Source organism: Oncorhynchus masou, chromosome 32, assembly GCF_036934945.1.
Source record: "Oncorhynchus masou masou isolate Uvic2021 chromosome 32, UVic_Omas_1.1, whole genome shotgun sequence".
Taxonomy (NCBI): Eukaryota; Metazoa; Chordata; class Actinopteri; order Salmoniformes; family Salmonidae; genus Oncorhynchus; species Oncorhynchus masou.
Genome location: NC_088243.1, coordinates 67,792,045 through 67,807,992, shown reverse-complemented (window position 1 = coordinate 67,807,992; position 15,948 = coordinate 67,792,045). Strand labels below are relative to the sequence as shown.

Below are 15,948 nucleotides of genomic sequence, written 5' to 3'. Positions count from 1 at the left end.
TGAATAATTAATTATAATTTACCGGTTTCCTACGGTTATTTATCCAGAGAAAAGGGCGTGGTTTTAAAAGTCAACAGAACTGACCTTCTCTACACTGACGATATTAATGTTATTTGTTCAATGATTTATTCTGCCTATTGCTCGAACATATAATACTTTTTTTTAAAGAACTGACTGTCTCACAGTCCTACAAAACATTTATCCTGGTGGGGCATTCCCCTCGGACCCCTCCCCTTACCACCGCTGCAAAAAAATGTATCTTGGGGAATCACTGACTTCAGTATATTACTTACCATATACTGACATAGAGCCAGGATACAAGTCATTCTAAACAATGGCCAAATTTATAGTTAGGCTATTCATATTTCCCTACCTAGTAACATTTGCTGACACGTTTCTACTTTGCTTCCGATTGATTGTGACACTTAATTATGTCTTGCAGGCACAACTACTGGCTTCTTGCCATCCTCTCGCTCTTACATCTGGTGTACATGCATTTGGAGGGCAGTAAAATCCATGTGTGTATCATGTTCACAGTTTTCTCCTCTGCATGTAACACAATCGTTTGTCCTCTTGGACAGACAGAGGAGACTTCGGACTTGATGCTATGCTTATCACATGGATCACCAACTTTTTAACTAATATCTCTTAGCAGGTACAAGTTGGCAACACACTCTCTGAGATGCGCACTACTTCAGTTGGAACCCCACAGGGAAGTGTTCTTTCACCAGTACTATACATACTGTATACTACTGCCGGAGCCGGTTCCCAGGGCGCCACCTGATCAAATATGCTGACGATACTGCTTTGGTCATTCTTCCCGAAGGGGATGAGACGGAGCATGGACCAGCCCTAAAGGATTTTACTGTCTGATGTGAGTCATCCCATCTAATATTAAATACATCAAAAACTAAGGACAAGGTGATTGACTTTCGAAGGAACATTACTATGCACACACCATCACTGATAAAAGGTGAGCCCATTGAAATAGTCGTGTCTTTGGCATCATTAAACTGAAGACTTATTTGTCAAATAACTCTAATTATTATTACGCGATCAAACTGACTAGTCATGTAACTGTAATTAACTAGGAAGTCGGGGCACCAAGGAAAATATTCAGAATAGAAAGTTATAATTTTCCTGATATAACTATTCAGATATTTTAATATCTGATCAATTAGCCTTCTGATTAATGACTTATTCTTTATTTTACCTCATGTTAGTCTCATTCCAAACGTCGTAAATTGTTGGGTATCTGCACGAAACCAGTCTTCACTATGAGTCATCCATACATCAATTGTCTTAAATCCTTTATTTACTAACTAAGTAATTCACAGAAATGCATAAACAAACAGTAGATAGTTACAAGGAAATGATAGCGGATATGCTTTAGTGGGCTAAACCGGCATCGCGGCTTGGTGTACAAAAAGGGAAGTGGGGGTCAACTGCGATGAGACACTACAAAGATGATAATTATAACAATTGAAATGCTAATCCTTTGCACATGAATGCTCACTCATTCGGGAACAATTGCAATCAATATACTGTATATATTTACGCTCAGTGTGTCGTCGGGATCTCTGTTGAAAAGTTTGCTTCTGTTGGAGAGCCTTCTCTCTCATGGTTAGAATGGATAGTTCAGAGTGACATTCATTCATGTCATTACAGAATACATGTTTCGGCGGTTGTCGGTCTTCGCGTTCAATGATACAGAATTCCTAGCTGCAGACTAGTAATTAATATCAAAGACTTGTTCTTATTCTGTCGGTATCGATAGTCTAAGAGTTTAACCACGTGAGATGGTTAAAAGATTCAGCAATCGTCTCAAACCTTGGCCCTCTCGCTATCGAGGTAAGCTGGTCTGCAACCTTTGTCCTCTCGTAATTGAGAGAAACATGGTCTGGTGAAAACCCGGGTGGGGGTTTTATTCAAAAGAGTAGAAAAGAGCCTGTCCCAGGATGCCCGACCACAACTGTGCTCATGGGCGGTCCTCTGATTTAGTTAAAGGGAATTGGAGTGTCCTTCATTAAACAGCCCAAAATCACATTTCACAATAACACAAACAATATCATCCTCAATCATTAATCTTGTACAACAATTAGATGTAAGCCTCATATCTGAGGCTATTATATAAACAGCGTTATGGTAATGTGGCCGTATTGTCTCCCATGAGTTTCACAAAATTGTACCAAACGGACCAGTTCGTAGCTGGATTCTTCACCGATCTTTTATCACCACCTTCTCTAGAACATAAATGTTGTTCAGTTCTCCAGTTCTGTGAGGTGGAAGAAATTCCTTTGTACTCTCTATGAAACTTTACTCGCTCTCTATACTGTGGACATGAGGAGATAATCTCGTCCAGGAATTTACGACCTCTCTCTGACCACAGCAGTCTGGGTGTAGGAGACAAGGGGGGTAGGGGGATGGTGCATAGAAAAGGGTTGGTGCAGAGGGAGGGGTGCTCGCTGTACCCAAAGAGGGCAACGTCATGACAACAAATACCATGGGCTAGTCATTGACAACAAGCTGTCCGCTATTTTTAACTTCTTCGATATAGGGGGCGCTCTTTTAATTTTTGGATAAAAAAACATTCCCGTTTTAAACAAGATATTTTGTCACGAAAAGATGCTCGACTATGCATATAATTGACAACTTTGGAAAGAAAACACTCTGACCGTTCCAAAACTGCAAAGATATTGTCTGTGAGTGCCCCTGAACTAATGCTACAGGCAAAACCAAGATGAAATTTCATACAGGAAGTGAGCCAGATTTTGGAGGCGCTGTGTTCCAATGTCTCCTTATATGGCTGTGAATGCGCAAGGAATGAGCCTGCACTTTCTGTCGTTTCCCCAAGGTGTTTGCAGCATTGTGACGTATTTGTAGGCATATCATTGGAAAATTGACCATAAGAGACTATATTTACCAGGTGTCCGCTCGGTGTCCTCCGTCGAAACTATTGCGTAATCTCCAGGTGCATGCACGTTTCCATTTGGTTCAGAAGAGAAAGTCAACTGCCCCGAATGATTTATCATTGAAAGATATGTGAAAAACACCTTGAGGATTGATTCTAAACAACGTTTGCCATGTTTCTGTCGATATTATGGAGTTAATTTTGTAAAAAGTTTGCGTTGTAATGACTGAATTTTCGGGGGTTTTTCTTAGCCAAATGTGATGAACAAAACAGAGCAATTGCTCCTACACAAATAATATTTTTGGAAAAACTGAACATTTGCTATCTAACTGAGTCTCCTCATTGAAAACATCCGAAGTTCTTCAAAGGTAAATGATTTTATTTGAATGCTTTTCTTGTTTTTGTGAAAATGTTGCCTGCTGAATGCTAGGCTTAATGCTATGCTAGCTATCAATACTCTTACACAAATGCTTGTGTAGCTATGGTTGAAAAGCATTTTTTGAAAATCTGAGATGACAGTGTTGTTAACAAAAGGCTAAGCTTGTGAGCCAATATATTTATTTCATTTAAATTGCGATTTTCATGAATAGTTAACCTCTTGAAACTCTGGGGGCGCTATTTCATTTTTGGATGAAAAACGTTCCCGTTTTAAACAAGATATTTTGTCACAAAAAGATGCTCGACTATGCATATAATTGATAGCTTTGGAAAGAAAACACTCTGACGTTTCCAGAACTGCAAAGATATTCTCTGTGCGTGCCCTAGAACGTGAGCTACAGGCAAAACCAAGATGAAACGGCATCCAGGAAATCAGCAGGATTTTTGAGGCTCTGTTTTCCATTGTCTCCTTATATGGCTGTGAATGCGAGAGGAATGAGCCTGCCCTTTCTGTCGTTTCCCCAAGGTGTCTGCAGCATTGTGACGTATTTGTAGGCATATCATTGGAAGATTGACCATAAGAGACCACATTTACCAGGTGTCCGCCCGGTGTCCTGCGCCGAAATTGGTGCGCAAACCTCAGCTGCAAGTATTTTTCCATGGAAGAAAGCAAGCTTCCACGAACGATATATCAATGAAGAGATATGTAAAAAAACACCTTGAGGATTGATTCCAAACAACGTTTGCCATGTTTCGGTCGATATTATGGAGTTAATTCAGAAAAAGTTTGACGTTGTTGGTGATTGAATTTTCGGTTCGTTTCGGTAGCCAAATGTGATGTACAAAACGGAGCGATTTCTCCTACACAAAGACTCTTTCAGGAAAAACTGAACATTTGCTATGTAACTGAGAGTCTCCTCATTGAAAACATCCGAAGCTCTTCAAAGGTAAATGATTTTATTTATTTGGTTATCTGGTTTTTGTGAAAATGTTGCGTGCTAAATGCTACTCAAAATGCTAAGCTAGCTTAGCATACTCTTACACAAATTAGTGAATTGCTATGGTTCAAAAGCATATTTTGAAAATCTGAGATGACAGTGTTGTTAAGAAAAGGCTAAGCTTGAGAGCAGGCACATTATTTTCATTTTATTTGCGATTTTCAGAAATCGTTAACGTTGCGTTATGCTAATGAGCCTGAGGCTTTATTCACGATCCCGGATCCGGGATGGGGAGTATCAAGAGGTTTAACGTTGCGTTATGGTAATGAGCTTGAGGCTATAATTACGCTCCCGGATACGGGATTGCTCGTCGCAACAGGTTAACGTTGTGTTATGCTAATGAGCTTGAGGCTATGATTACGCTCCCGGATACGGGATTGCTCGACACTAGAGGTGAAGATAGGCCAACAGAGAATGTATTTCCTATGGAAACTGCACTTTTTTAATGCTGATCTAACCATCATGGTTCTATTTTATAAATCTTTCATTGAGAGCATTCTGTCCTACTGCTTGACCTGCTGGTTTGGGAATTTCAAGGTTGCACAGAAAAATAGGTTGGGCAAGTTGGTCAGGACTTTCAGAAAAATCATGGGGCAGCAACAGCAAGAACTGTCATCTATCTCTCTACCTGGGCAGAGCCCTCCATAAGTCGAATAAAATAGCGGTTGACTCTTCCCATCCACTCCACCCTGAATTCCAGCATCTTCCTTCTGGCCACAGGTACAGACTACCTATGATGAAAAACAATACTGCCAAGTACTTTTAATCAACAAAATGTTGGACAAATTGCACTTAGCACTTGCATTATGAAACTGCACTTACCCTGCCTATTTGTTTGTAAATATCCTTTGCTATTTATTTTACATTTTTGATGTGATATGTTTTATGACTGCCGCAAGATCAACAAATTGGATGCAGTCTATCACAGTGCCATCCGTTTTGTCACCAAATCCCCATATACTACCCACCACTGCAACCTGTATGCTCTCGTTGGCTGGCCCTCGCTTCATACTCGTCGCCAAACCCACTGGCTCCAGGTCATCTACAAGTCTTTGCTAGGTAAAGCCCCGCATTATCTCTGTTCACTGGTCACCATAGCAGCATGCGTTCCAGCAGGTATTTTTCACTGGTCACCCCCGAAAGGCATGTGGCCGCCTTTCCTTCCAGTTCTCTACTGCCAATGACTGGAACGAACTGCAAAAATCGCTGAAGCTGGAGACTCTTATCTCCCTCACTAACTTCAAGCACCAGCTGTCAGAGCAGCTCACAGATCATTGCACCTGTACATAGCCCATCTGTAAATACCCCATCCAACTACCTCATCCCCATACTGTATTCATTTATTTTGCCCCTTTGCACCCCAGAATCTCTACTTGGACATTCATCTTCTGCACATCTATCACTCCAGTGTTTAATTTCTGTATCGCAATTACCTCGCCACTATGGCCTATTTTACTGCCTTACTTCCCCCTTATTGTCACAGTCATCATAAAGAGGAGACCAAGGTGAGCTTGGTAAGTGAACATAACTCTTTAATATAAGAGAGAACACTGAACAGAACTAAACGAAACAACAAACCGAACCGAATATGGCTAGTGCAGAACAGGCAACTAAACATATAATATAACCCACAAAACCAACATGTAAAATGGCAACCTAAATAGGATCCCCAATCAGAGAGAATGACAAACAGAAGCCTCTGATTGGGAACCAATTCAGGCCACCATAGACCTATATATACCTAGACAAACCAAAATCCCAGATGTACAAAAAAAAACTAGAAAAACACACATACCACCCTCATCACACCCTGATCTAACCAAAATAATAAAGAAAACAAAGATAACTAAGGTCAGGGTGTGACAGTTATCTTACCTCATTTGCACACACTGTATATATACACTTTTTTTCCTACTGTATTATTGACTGTATGTTTGTTTATTCCATGTGCAACTCTGGGTTTTTGTATGTGTTGAACTGCTTTGCTTCATCTTGGCCAGGTTGCAGTTCTCAACTAGCCTACCCGGTTAAATAAAGGTGAAATATATATATATATATATTTTTTAATGTAATAATCCTGAACTTTCCTTGATGGAAAAATTTACATCTGATGCACCGCCACACTTCATGATCAAATATCCAAATATCAAAGTCTGGAGAGCAAGGATCAAAGTGAGCAGTCAGAATACAATTACTTATAATAAATGAGTCAATAAATCAGGGGTGTCAAACTCAATTCGTGGAGGGCCGTGTGTCTGCTGGTCCAGGAGGGGTGTGTGTCTGCTGGTCCAGGAGGGGTGTGTGTCTGCTGGTCCAGGAGGGGTGTGTGTCTGCTGGTCCAGGAGGGGTGTGTGTCTGCTGGTCCAGGAGGGCCGTGTGTCTGCTGGTCCTGGAGGGCCGTGTGTCTGCTGGTCCTGGAGGGCCGTGTGTCTGCTGGTCCTGGAGGGCCGTGTGTCTGCTGGTCCTGGAGGGCCGTGTGTCTCCTGGTCCTGGAGGGCCGTGTGTCTGCTGGTTTTTATTATTTCATTTCTATCGGAGTCTTGTTAAGACCTATACAAACAGGTTATGGGAGTTCCCAACTAATCAGTGACCTTAATTGATCAATCAACCACAAAGGAGTTGTAAAATCCCCAGACACTCGGCCCTCCAGGACTGGAGTTTGACACATAAATTAATAAACTGACGACTCACCACAGTTCTCCTCGTCCGCTTCATTTCCACAGTCATCGATACCATTGCAGTGCATGAGCTGGGGCAGGCACATGCTCAGGTTGCCACAAGGAAAATATCCTAGGGGGCAGTTTGTCTTCTCCTCCGAGACATTGAACGAAGTTCCTGCTGAAAATTCAAGAGCCATGTTTCAATTTCAAAGTCGGTGTTTCTCATTGATTGGGGAATGGGGAAACATATTATAAGTGGGGAATGGGGAAACATATTATAAGTGGGGAATGTGAACAAATTATAAGTGGGGAATGGGAACACATATTATAAGTGGGGAATGGGAAACACATTATAAGTGGGGAATGGGAAACACATTATAAGTGGAGAATTGGAACACATATTATAAGTGGGGAATGGGAACACATATTATAAGTGGGGAATGGGAACACATATTACAAGTGGGGAATGGGAACACATATTACAAGTGGGGAATGGGAACACATATTACAAGTGGGGAATGGGAAACACATATTATAAGTGGGGAATGGGAAACACATATTATAAGTGGGGAATGGGAAACACATATTATAAGTGGAGAATGGGAACACATATCATAAGTGTGGAATGGGAACACATTATAACACCACGGAAAATTAAAGGGCGGTTGCTAATTTTAAAGTTGGTGTAAGTGGGGAATAGGAACACATATTATAAGTGGAGAATGGGAACACATATTATAAGTGGAGAATGGGAACACATATTATAAGTGGAGAATGGGAACACATATTATAAGTGGAGAATGGGAACACATATTATAAGTGGAGAATGGGAACACATATTATAAGTGGAGAATGGGAACACATATTATAAGTGGGGAATGGGAACACATATTATAAGTGGGGAATGGGAACACATTATAACACCACGGAAAATTAAAGGGCGGTTGCTAATTTTAAAGTTGGTGTATTTCCTGAGTGGAAACATAATATTATAAGAGCCCTCTAAAAATGATGAAAGTAAACATCTTTCAGTATCGTCCACCCAAGGGGAGCTAGCTCATCAGTCAGTAGGCTCTGGATGGGTTTGTTGAAAACACTTGAGCATTTTCCTATCAATGTTTCATTTAGCAGTCAATTCTGAAAATGTATGAAATACGAAATATTAACAGGGCTCCCATGGTGTTCAGTTCATAGAGATGATTTATTCTTAGTTCAGAGTTTTCATGTGCTCTCTGGAGTATAGGCTAGTTGCATAATGCAACAGGGGAACATATCCACCATCCTTTATCTGCTTCCATGATAATCAAACTAAACGGGTGCACTTTTACATGCAAAGACCCCCCACTGCCTTTTTGCTCCTGATATATACCCACAAATCATACTGTATCTAGTCAGTTATATGTTTCTAAAATATACCAACATAATATACTTTAGTCAGTTACATGTTTTTGAAATATACCCACACATCATACAGTGCACCAGGAAAGTATTCAGACTTTTTCCACATTTTGTTACGTTACAGCCATATTCTAAAATAGATTAAATCGTCCGTCCCCCCTCCATCTACGCACAATACCCCATAATAACGAACCAAACTGTTTTTATTTTATATTTGCAAATGTATAATTTTTGTTGTTGTTGAAATATCACATTTACAAAAGTATTCAGACCCTTTACTCAGTACTTCATTGAAGCACCTTTGGCAGCAATTACAGCCTTGGGTCTTCTTCGGTATGACGTTACAAGCTTGGCACACCAGAATTTGGGCAGTTTCTCCCATTCTTCTCTGCAGATCCTCTCAAGCTCTGTCAGTTTGGATGGGGAGCATCACTCCACAGCTAATTTCAGGACTCTCCAGAGATGTTCGATTGGGTTCAAGTCCGGGCCTTGGCTGGCCCACTCAAGGACATTCAGAGAATTGTCCCAAAGCCACTCCTGCGTTGACTTGGCTGAGTGCTTAGTGTTGTTGCCCTGTTGGAAGGTGACCTGTCGCCCCATTCTGAGATCCTGATCGCTCTGGAGCAGGTTTTCATCAATGATCTCTCTGCACTTTGATCTGTTCATCTTTCTATCGATCCCGACTAGTCTCACAGTCCCTACCGATGAAAAACATCCCACCACCACCACGTTTCACCATGGGGATGGTGCTAGATTTCCTCCAGACGTGACGCTTGGCTTTCTGGCCAAAGAGTTCAATCTTGGTTTCATCGGACCAGAGAATCTTGTGGCAAACTCCAAGTGGGCTGTCATGTGCCTTTTACTGAGGCGTGGCTTCCGTCTGGCCACTCTACCATAAAGTCCTAATTGGTGGAGTGGTGCAGAGATGGTTGTCCTTCTGGAAGGTTCTCCTTTCTCCACAGAGGAACTCTGGAGCTCTGTTAGAGTGACCATGTGTGCCTTTCCAAATCATGTCCAATCAACTGAATTTACCACAGGTGGACTCCAATCATGTTGTAGAATCATCTCACGGACAATCAATGGTAACATGATGCACCTGTGCTCAACTTCGAGTCTCATAGCAAAGGGTCTGACTAATAATGTAAATAAGGTATTTCTATTTTTCATTTGCAAACATTTAAAAAAATGTTTTCCGTGTTGTCATTATGGGGTATTGTGTGTAGATTGATAAAAAAGTAATACATTTTAGAATGAGGCTGTAACATAAAGTGTGAAACAAAAGAAGGGGTCTGAATACTTTCCAAATGCAGTGTATGTTTCTGAAATATACCCACACATCATTGTGTATGTAGTCCGTTATTTGTTTCTGAATAGCACAGGTCTGACTGCTTACTGAAGCATTTGTCAATGCAGGCTTGAACCTCAATTTCCACTCTTTTCCATGTTGATCCATATTCCACCAATGGACCAGGAGAAGTGTTGCTCCTTATGTCAAAGCCATCTTAAATTCAAGTTGGCGGGATCATCCTAGATTCTATTGCTCCTTCTGCTGTACAACCAACCAACACCTAACTGCTTTACAAAAGAGGCACTTACAACAACATAATGGGCATTTTACCTGGTTTTCCCCCTGTTTGTCACACAGAGAGCGTAACCAATGAATATTCTCAGCGGGAATTGGTTGTAATTAAGTGAGGCATGCTTGACACATGGTCATCATTGTTTACTGACCAGATAACAACCAAATATATGGTGCCATTCCCAGTTGTCTTGATGTTATCATGCTGGAGGGTGTTAGAGGAGAAGGATGGTTCCAATCATCCATCAGAGCTTATACACTAAAATAAAATCACAGGTAGGAAAACCAATCTACCGGCTGTAATCTGCAGCCACCAACATACTGAGGAGAACTGCAGTCCTCTTGGTGTCTCGTATCATTTCAGAAGAGATACATCAATTATCTTTCAGAAGTCATTGCTCATCCATCCTAATAAGAGTATGTTTCCTTAACAATTCTTGAATCCATGTCTCTAGAGGAACATCATTCTGGATACAGCAATGCATGATGCAACAAGGAAGCTCATTCAAAGAGACTTGCAAAGCTGTTTATGTCTAACATCTGTTCCCACCATGGCAGGTGATGCAGTTGAGCAAACACATTTTATATTGACAGAATTTTTGTCACAGCTGTCTTAAGTTGGAGCTATATTTTTCTTTTGTTCAAGAAACACTTGGAACGAAAAGTTGAGTAAACAAAAAAACGCTATGGAACCAGTTACTGTACTTAATAATAAATAGTTGAAACAACATTTGCAGGTGTTTTTTATTGTTATTTTTACAGTGCATAATGTTTCCATTTTAAGCAACGGAAATTGACATCAAATATCCGCCTGTGAAGTCATAGTCCACATTTTCCAATATTTAAAGTAGTTCGATGCTGAGATGAGTCAACGTCCCATTCCATCTGTTGCATTGCAGTTCCAGAACAACCCCAAATCAAATCTGACGTTTGAAGCAAAAGAACATTTGACACACTTTGTTTAGGGAATTTTTATTTTTTATTTATTTTACTAGGCAAGTCAGTTAAGAACAAATTCTAATTTTCAATGACGGCCTAGGAACAGTGGGTTAACTGCCTGTTCAGGGGCAGAACGACAAATGATGTACCTGGTCAGCTCTGGAATTTGAACTTGCAACCTCTCAGTTACTAGTCCAACACTCTAACCACTAGGCTACCCTGCCGCCCCGAAGTAGCACTTTACGTTAGTCTGCATGGGACACTGTTTTGGGAATGAAGTAGAACTTTACACTAGTCTGCATGGGACATTTTGTTTTGGGAAAGAAGAAGCACTTTACGTTAGTCTGCATGGGACACTTTGTTTTGGGAATGAAGAAGCACTTTACACTAGTCTGCATGGGACATTTTGTTTTGGGAATGAAGTAGAACTTTACGTTAGTCTCCATGGAACACTTTGTTTTGGGAATGAAGTAGAACTTTACACTTGTCTGCATGGGACATTTTGTTTTGGGAATGAAGTAGAACTTTACGTTAGTCTGCATGGGACACTTTGAAATACATATACCTTTAATGTAGCCTGTGTGCTCAATTACTTTTTCATGCCAAATTAATCTGAGTCAATACTAAGAATATCTCTTGATCTGTGTACAAAATCCATGCACATTAAAGATCCAATTTGAGGAAGAAAGTGCTATTGCAGTGTCCCAAATAACCCTGTGGCAAAGTTATTTTTGGTCAACTGATGTTAGACAGTCTCTCAGTCCATCTGTCAATGTGGACACTTTCCAGCACCAAGCCACAGAGCAACCTGTCACTAACATGGCTGACTTGTCAGTCAGGATACTGTAGGAGGTCTACCTTTTTTCACCCCAAATATTTGCATATCATTTTCATTCATTGGAGCTCATCTGATTTCATCAATTTGTGACACCTGTTGTGCTGTGCATTACAGGGTGGTCTAGCCTATCAGAGCCTGCCTGTCAGAATTGTTTGAAGATGGCCGTACTATGGATAATTTAGCTATTTATTTACAATTTTAGGGCCCCTGTAGGTATAAAAAATATATACAAAATTAACTCACAAAATAATGAGTTTGGCCTTTACTGCTACAGACAGTAAAAAATAAATAAGAAGAAATCAGGTTTTGAAGTGTTTGTCCTATATCTAGGAGATAAAGGATATCCCATGAAATATATATTTTTTACACATATTTAACCCTTTTTTTTGTTGGCACAAAACTAATTCCATTCATTTTTAAACCGGTTCCAGGTTACCTTCAATAACGAGGCTATATACAGGGGGTACCAGTACAGAGTCAATGTGTGAAGGTACAGGTTAGTTGAGGTAATTTGTACATGTAGGTAGGGGCGAAGTGACTATGCATAGATAATAAACAGCGAGTTGTAGCAGCATTCTTATGGCTTGGGGGTAGAAGCTGTTAAGGAGCCTTTTGGTCCGAGACATGGCGCTCCGGTACCGCTTGCTGTGTGGTAGCAGAGAAAACAGTCTATGACTTGGGAGACTGTAAGTAGCCTAGGGCAGGGATCGTGAAACCCAACGTCTTCTGAGGAATTCGATTCTAGACATGAAAGACTGTAAAATTACTAGGAATTCATCTGAAAGTGATTTTAATTCAGGAAATGTATTGCCAAGTATTTCCACTCGTAAATAGAGAAATATACTAGGTGTACAAAACATTAGGAACACCTTCCTAATATTGAGTTTCACTCCCTTTTGCCCTCCGAAAAGCCTAAATTTATCGGGGCATGGACTCTACAAGGTGTCGAAGCATTCCACAGGGATGCTGGCCCATGATGACTTCAGTGCTTCCCACAGTGTCAAGTTGGCTGGATGCCCTTTGGGTGGTAGACTATTCTTGATACACACGAGAAACTGTTGAGCGTAAATAACACAGCAGCGGTGCACTTCTTGACACACTAAATCCGTTGTGCCTGGCACCTACTACCATACCGCATTCAAATGCACTTCAATCTTTTGTCTTGCCCATTCACCCTCTGAATGGCACAAACACAATCTGTGTTTCAATTGTCTCAAGGCTTAAAAATCCTTCTTTAACCTGTCTCCCCCTCGATGAAGGGGAGTGGATTTATCAAGTGACATCAATACAGGACATAATACAATGTCATGGAAAGAGCAGGTGTTCCTAAAGTTTCGTACACTCAGTGTATGTGTTTGTGTACCCATGTCATCAAAGTTTGAAATTATTATGTTTTGACAAATACAATATCTGTTTGGGTTTCTTGCGTCAATTTGCAGAGTACAAATTACTTATAATTATGTTCCGGCCCCTGACCATCCACTCAAGAAAAAATGGGCCCGTGGCTGAATCTAGTTGAAGACCCCTGGCCTAGGGTATGTGGTGACTGACAAGCACTTATAGCTGGATTACTAATTTCACTGATTGAAATTGATGCATGCAGGCTCAACAGTTACTCAATGATCTTGATCATCACTTTTAAACAAGCTACAATTGTCATGGAAATACTGAATAAAGCAAATGTTCTCAGATGTGTCATACAATATATGCAATACTAATACAATATTTGAATCATTGATTTTACTAATCAAAATTTGTTTGATATCTGCAAGTGGTGGGAATGGAATTTTAGAATATGACTCCCATGGCCAAATTCTTTGCAATGCTAATTTCAGAAAAGCCCAGGGCAAGATCCTGACATGTTATATTTAGTGTATGAGCCACAATATGTATCTCTATGGTATGAGCATCATAAAGGAGATGGTTTCTATATCATTCTCTACTGGCGTTCATTCCACATCATTGAAATAAGGTGAACAGTTATGTAAAAAGGTCCCATGACCTCAATGCTCTCTTGTAAACAAATGGTGGGAAAATACATTATTTATATGACTGAGAATAATATTCCTCAACCCCAAATGAGTCTCTCCAAACTGCATAAACAGCACTACAGCAATGTAATGTCTCAATGTGAAACATTAGCAGCCAATAAAGCTGCAATGTGCAGAAATCGCTACTCAATTTCCTGGTTGCTAAATTCTATTAGTTTGCCTAATTTCAGGTTATTTGACAAATCAAGCAATGTATAGTGTAGAGCCGTCAAAGTCAACTCTCGACCTCAAAGCCAGTTTCACTGCATTTTTCATTGATGCACTCTAAACAGGAAGTGATTTAGACCTGAGACACCAGGTGGGTGCAATTAATTATCAGGTAGAAGAGAAAACCAGTAGGCTCCGGACCTCATAGGGTAAGAGTTGAGGAAATAGTTGAGGGGGAAATGGAGTGTTCGGATTTACGTACAGACTAATACGAAATGCTCTGAAACCAGGTTGGGACTCAGGGGTAGACATAACATTAAGCATGTAAATCCAGGACATTCCAATTAGTCTGATATATTATGTTTTGTATGGTATCGTATGTATTAATTTGCGTCCATGTCCATCTTCCATTTCATGTGATATCTTACAAATTACAATTCGTATATGTTATAAATTGCAATATGTACAATATGTTATGAATTTGACATTTGTTTAATAAGTTTCGAATTAGCAAAACTTATATGATGTTACAAATTCCAATTTGTTGTGGCTAATGTTTGCTAGGTGGTTAACACTAACGTTAGCTAGGCTAAGGGTTAGGGATTAAGTTTAGGGTTAAGGTTAGGAGTACGGTTAAAGGGTTAAGGTTATGGTTAGGTAGTTTCAAAGTTGCTAATCAGCTAAAATGCTAAAGTTGTCCGTGATGAGATTTGAACACGCAACCTTTGGATTGTTAGGTGTTAATGTTGTATGCCTACTCATCCAACCTAAAAGTAACCTTCTGTCTTATGTAACCATACAAAACGTATCATATCATACTAATACGTGTCTATGTTCCGCTTAGTCTATTAGACCAGGCTACAACGGCGAAGGCAATTAGATACCATAACGAAAATATTTTCATTTCGTGCCATTATAGAGCACATAAACGTAATTTCGTCTGTCATGTGTCCCACAGTATTTTCGATAGCAAAGCTACAGTATAGGCTGCATCTATTGCAATATAAACGTCTAAGACGTTCAGGCTAAGCAAACTTCCAGAAGACCAGTATCAAAAATAAATGCAAACAATGCCAGAATTGGAGGGGAAAACAGATAATATACAGGCTTAAACCATACATTAGCATAAATAAATATTGGTCAATTTCAGAGTTAACAAACTGATGTGCAACATATCATTAGGTTAAACATACCTGTCACTCCATACATGAGAATCCAAGCGACATAAGCTTGCATATTTAACTGTAACGGCATTTAAAAAAAAGAGAAAACAGAAGTTTAAGTTTTCTTCCAAGCTTCCAACGCGTAAAAGCTGTAGTCTAAGAACTGCAGTTACCAAGATGGGCTCGACTACTTAGTAGTTAAGTTTGTAAAGATGGTTAGCGGCTGTATGGTGCCAACAGTAGAGAAACCGATTCGAAACTGCTCCAGAGAATCTATTTCATCAACTGGCGCGCGGAAATCTCCACTGCCGCTCTAGAGCGCGTGCGAACCGTTTGTCATCAACAGAGGGAAAGGGAAACGGGGAGAGCGAGAGAGAGATACATACAGAAAGAGTGATAGAGAGAGCGAGGGAGAGAGAAACACAGCGATAAATGCAGCGAGATTAAGACAGAGAGAAAGAAAGATGGAGATATAGATATACATAGAAAGAGACAGAGAAAGAAAGACAGAAAGAGATGGATACATAGAGAGAGAGAAAGAGATACATAGATAGAAAGACAGAGAGAGTGAGAGGCAGAAAGACAGAGAGATACATAGAGAAAGAAAGACAGAGAGATGGCTACATATATACAGTGGTGCAAAAAAAGTATTTAGTCAGCCACCAATTGTGCATGTTCTCCCACTTAAAAAGATGAGGCCTGTAATTTTAATCATAGGTACACTTAAACCATGTCAGACAAAATTAGGGGAATAAAATCCTGAAAATCACATTGTATGATTTTTAATGAATTTATTTAAAAATAATAAGTATTCACACACATTCTCATTTTGTCTGTCATAGTTGAAGTGTACCTATGATGAAAATTACAGGCCTCTCATATTTTT

The 15,948-nt window shown here is 40.0% G+C and overlaps 1 protein-coding gene across 4 annotated transcripts in view; it reads right to left on the bottom strand.

Annotated features, from left to right (window-relative positions):
- LOC135526504 (relaxin receptor 1-like) overlaps nucleotides 1-15,470 on the bottom strand; it is a 97,744-nt gene extending 82,274 nt beyond the window's left edge. For 2 of the 4 annotated variants that reach the window (XM_064954928.1, XM_064954932.1), the window contains exons 1-2: nucleotides 15,093-15,470; nucleotides 6,979-7,125 (exon numbers count right to left, since the gene is read on the bottom strand). In XM_064954928.1, the coding sequence (XP_064811000.1) occupies nucleotides 6,979-7,125; nucleotides 15,093-15,153 (208 nt within the window). In that variant the 5' untranslated portion in view covers nucleotides 15,154-15,470. The remainder of the gene's footprint in view (nucleotides 1-6,978; nucleotides 7,126-15,092) is intronic. The other 2 variants (XM_064954930.1, XM_064954929.1) reach the window with 2 other exon arrangements.
- Nucleotides 15,471-15,948: the final 478 nt, after the last annotated feature.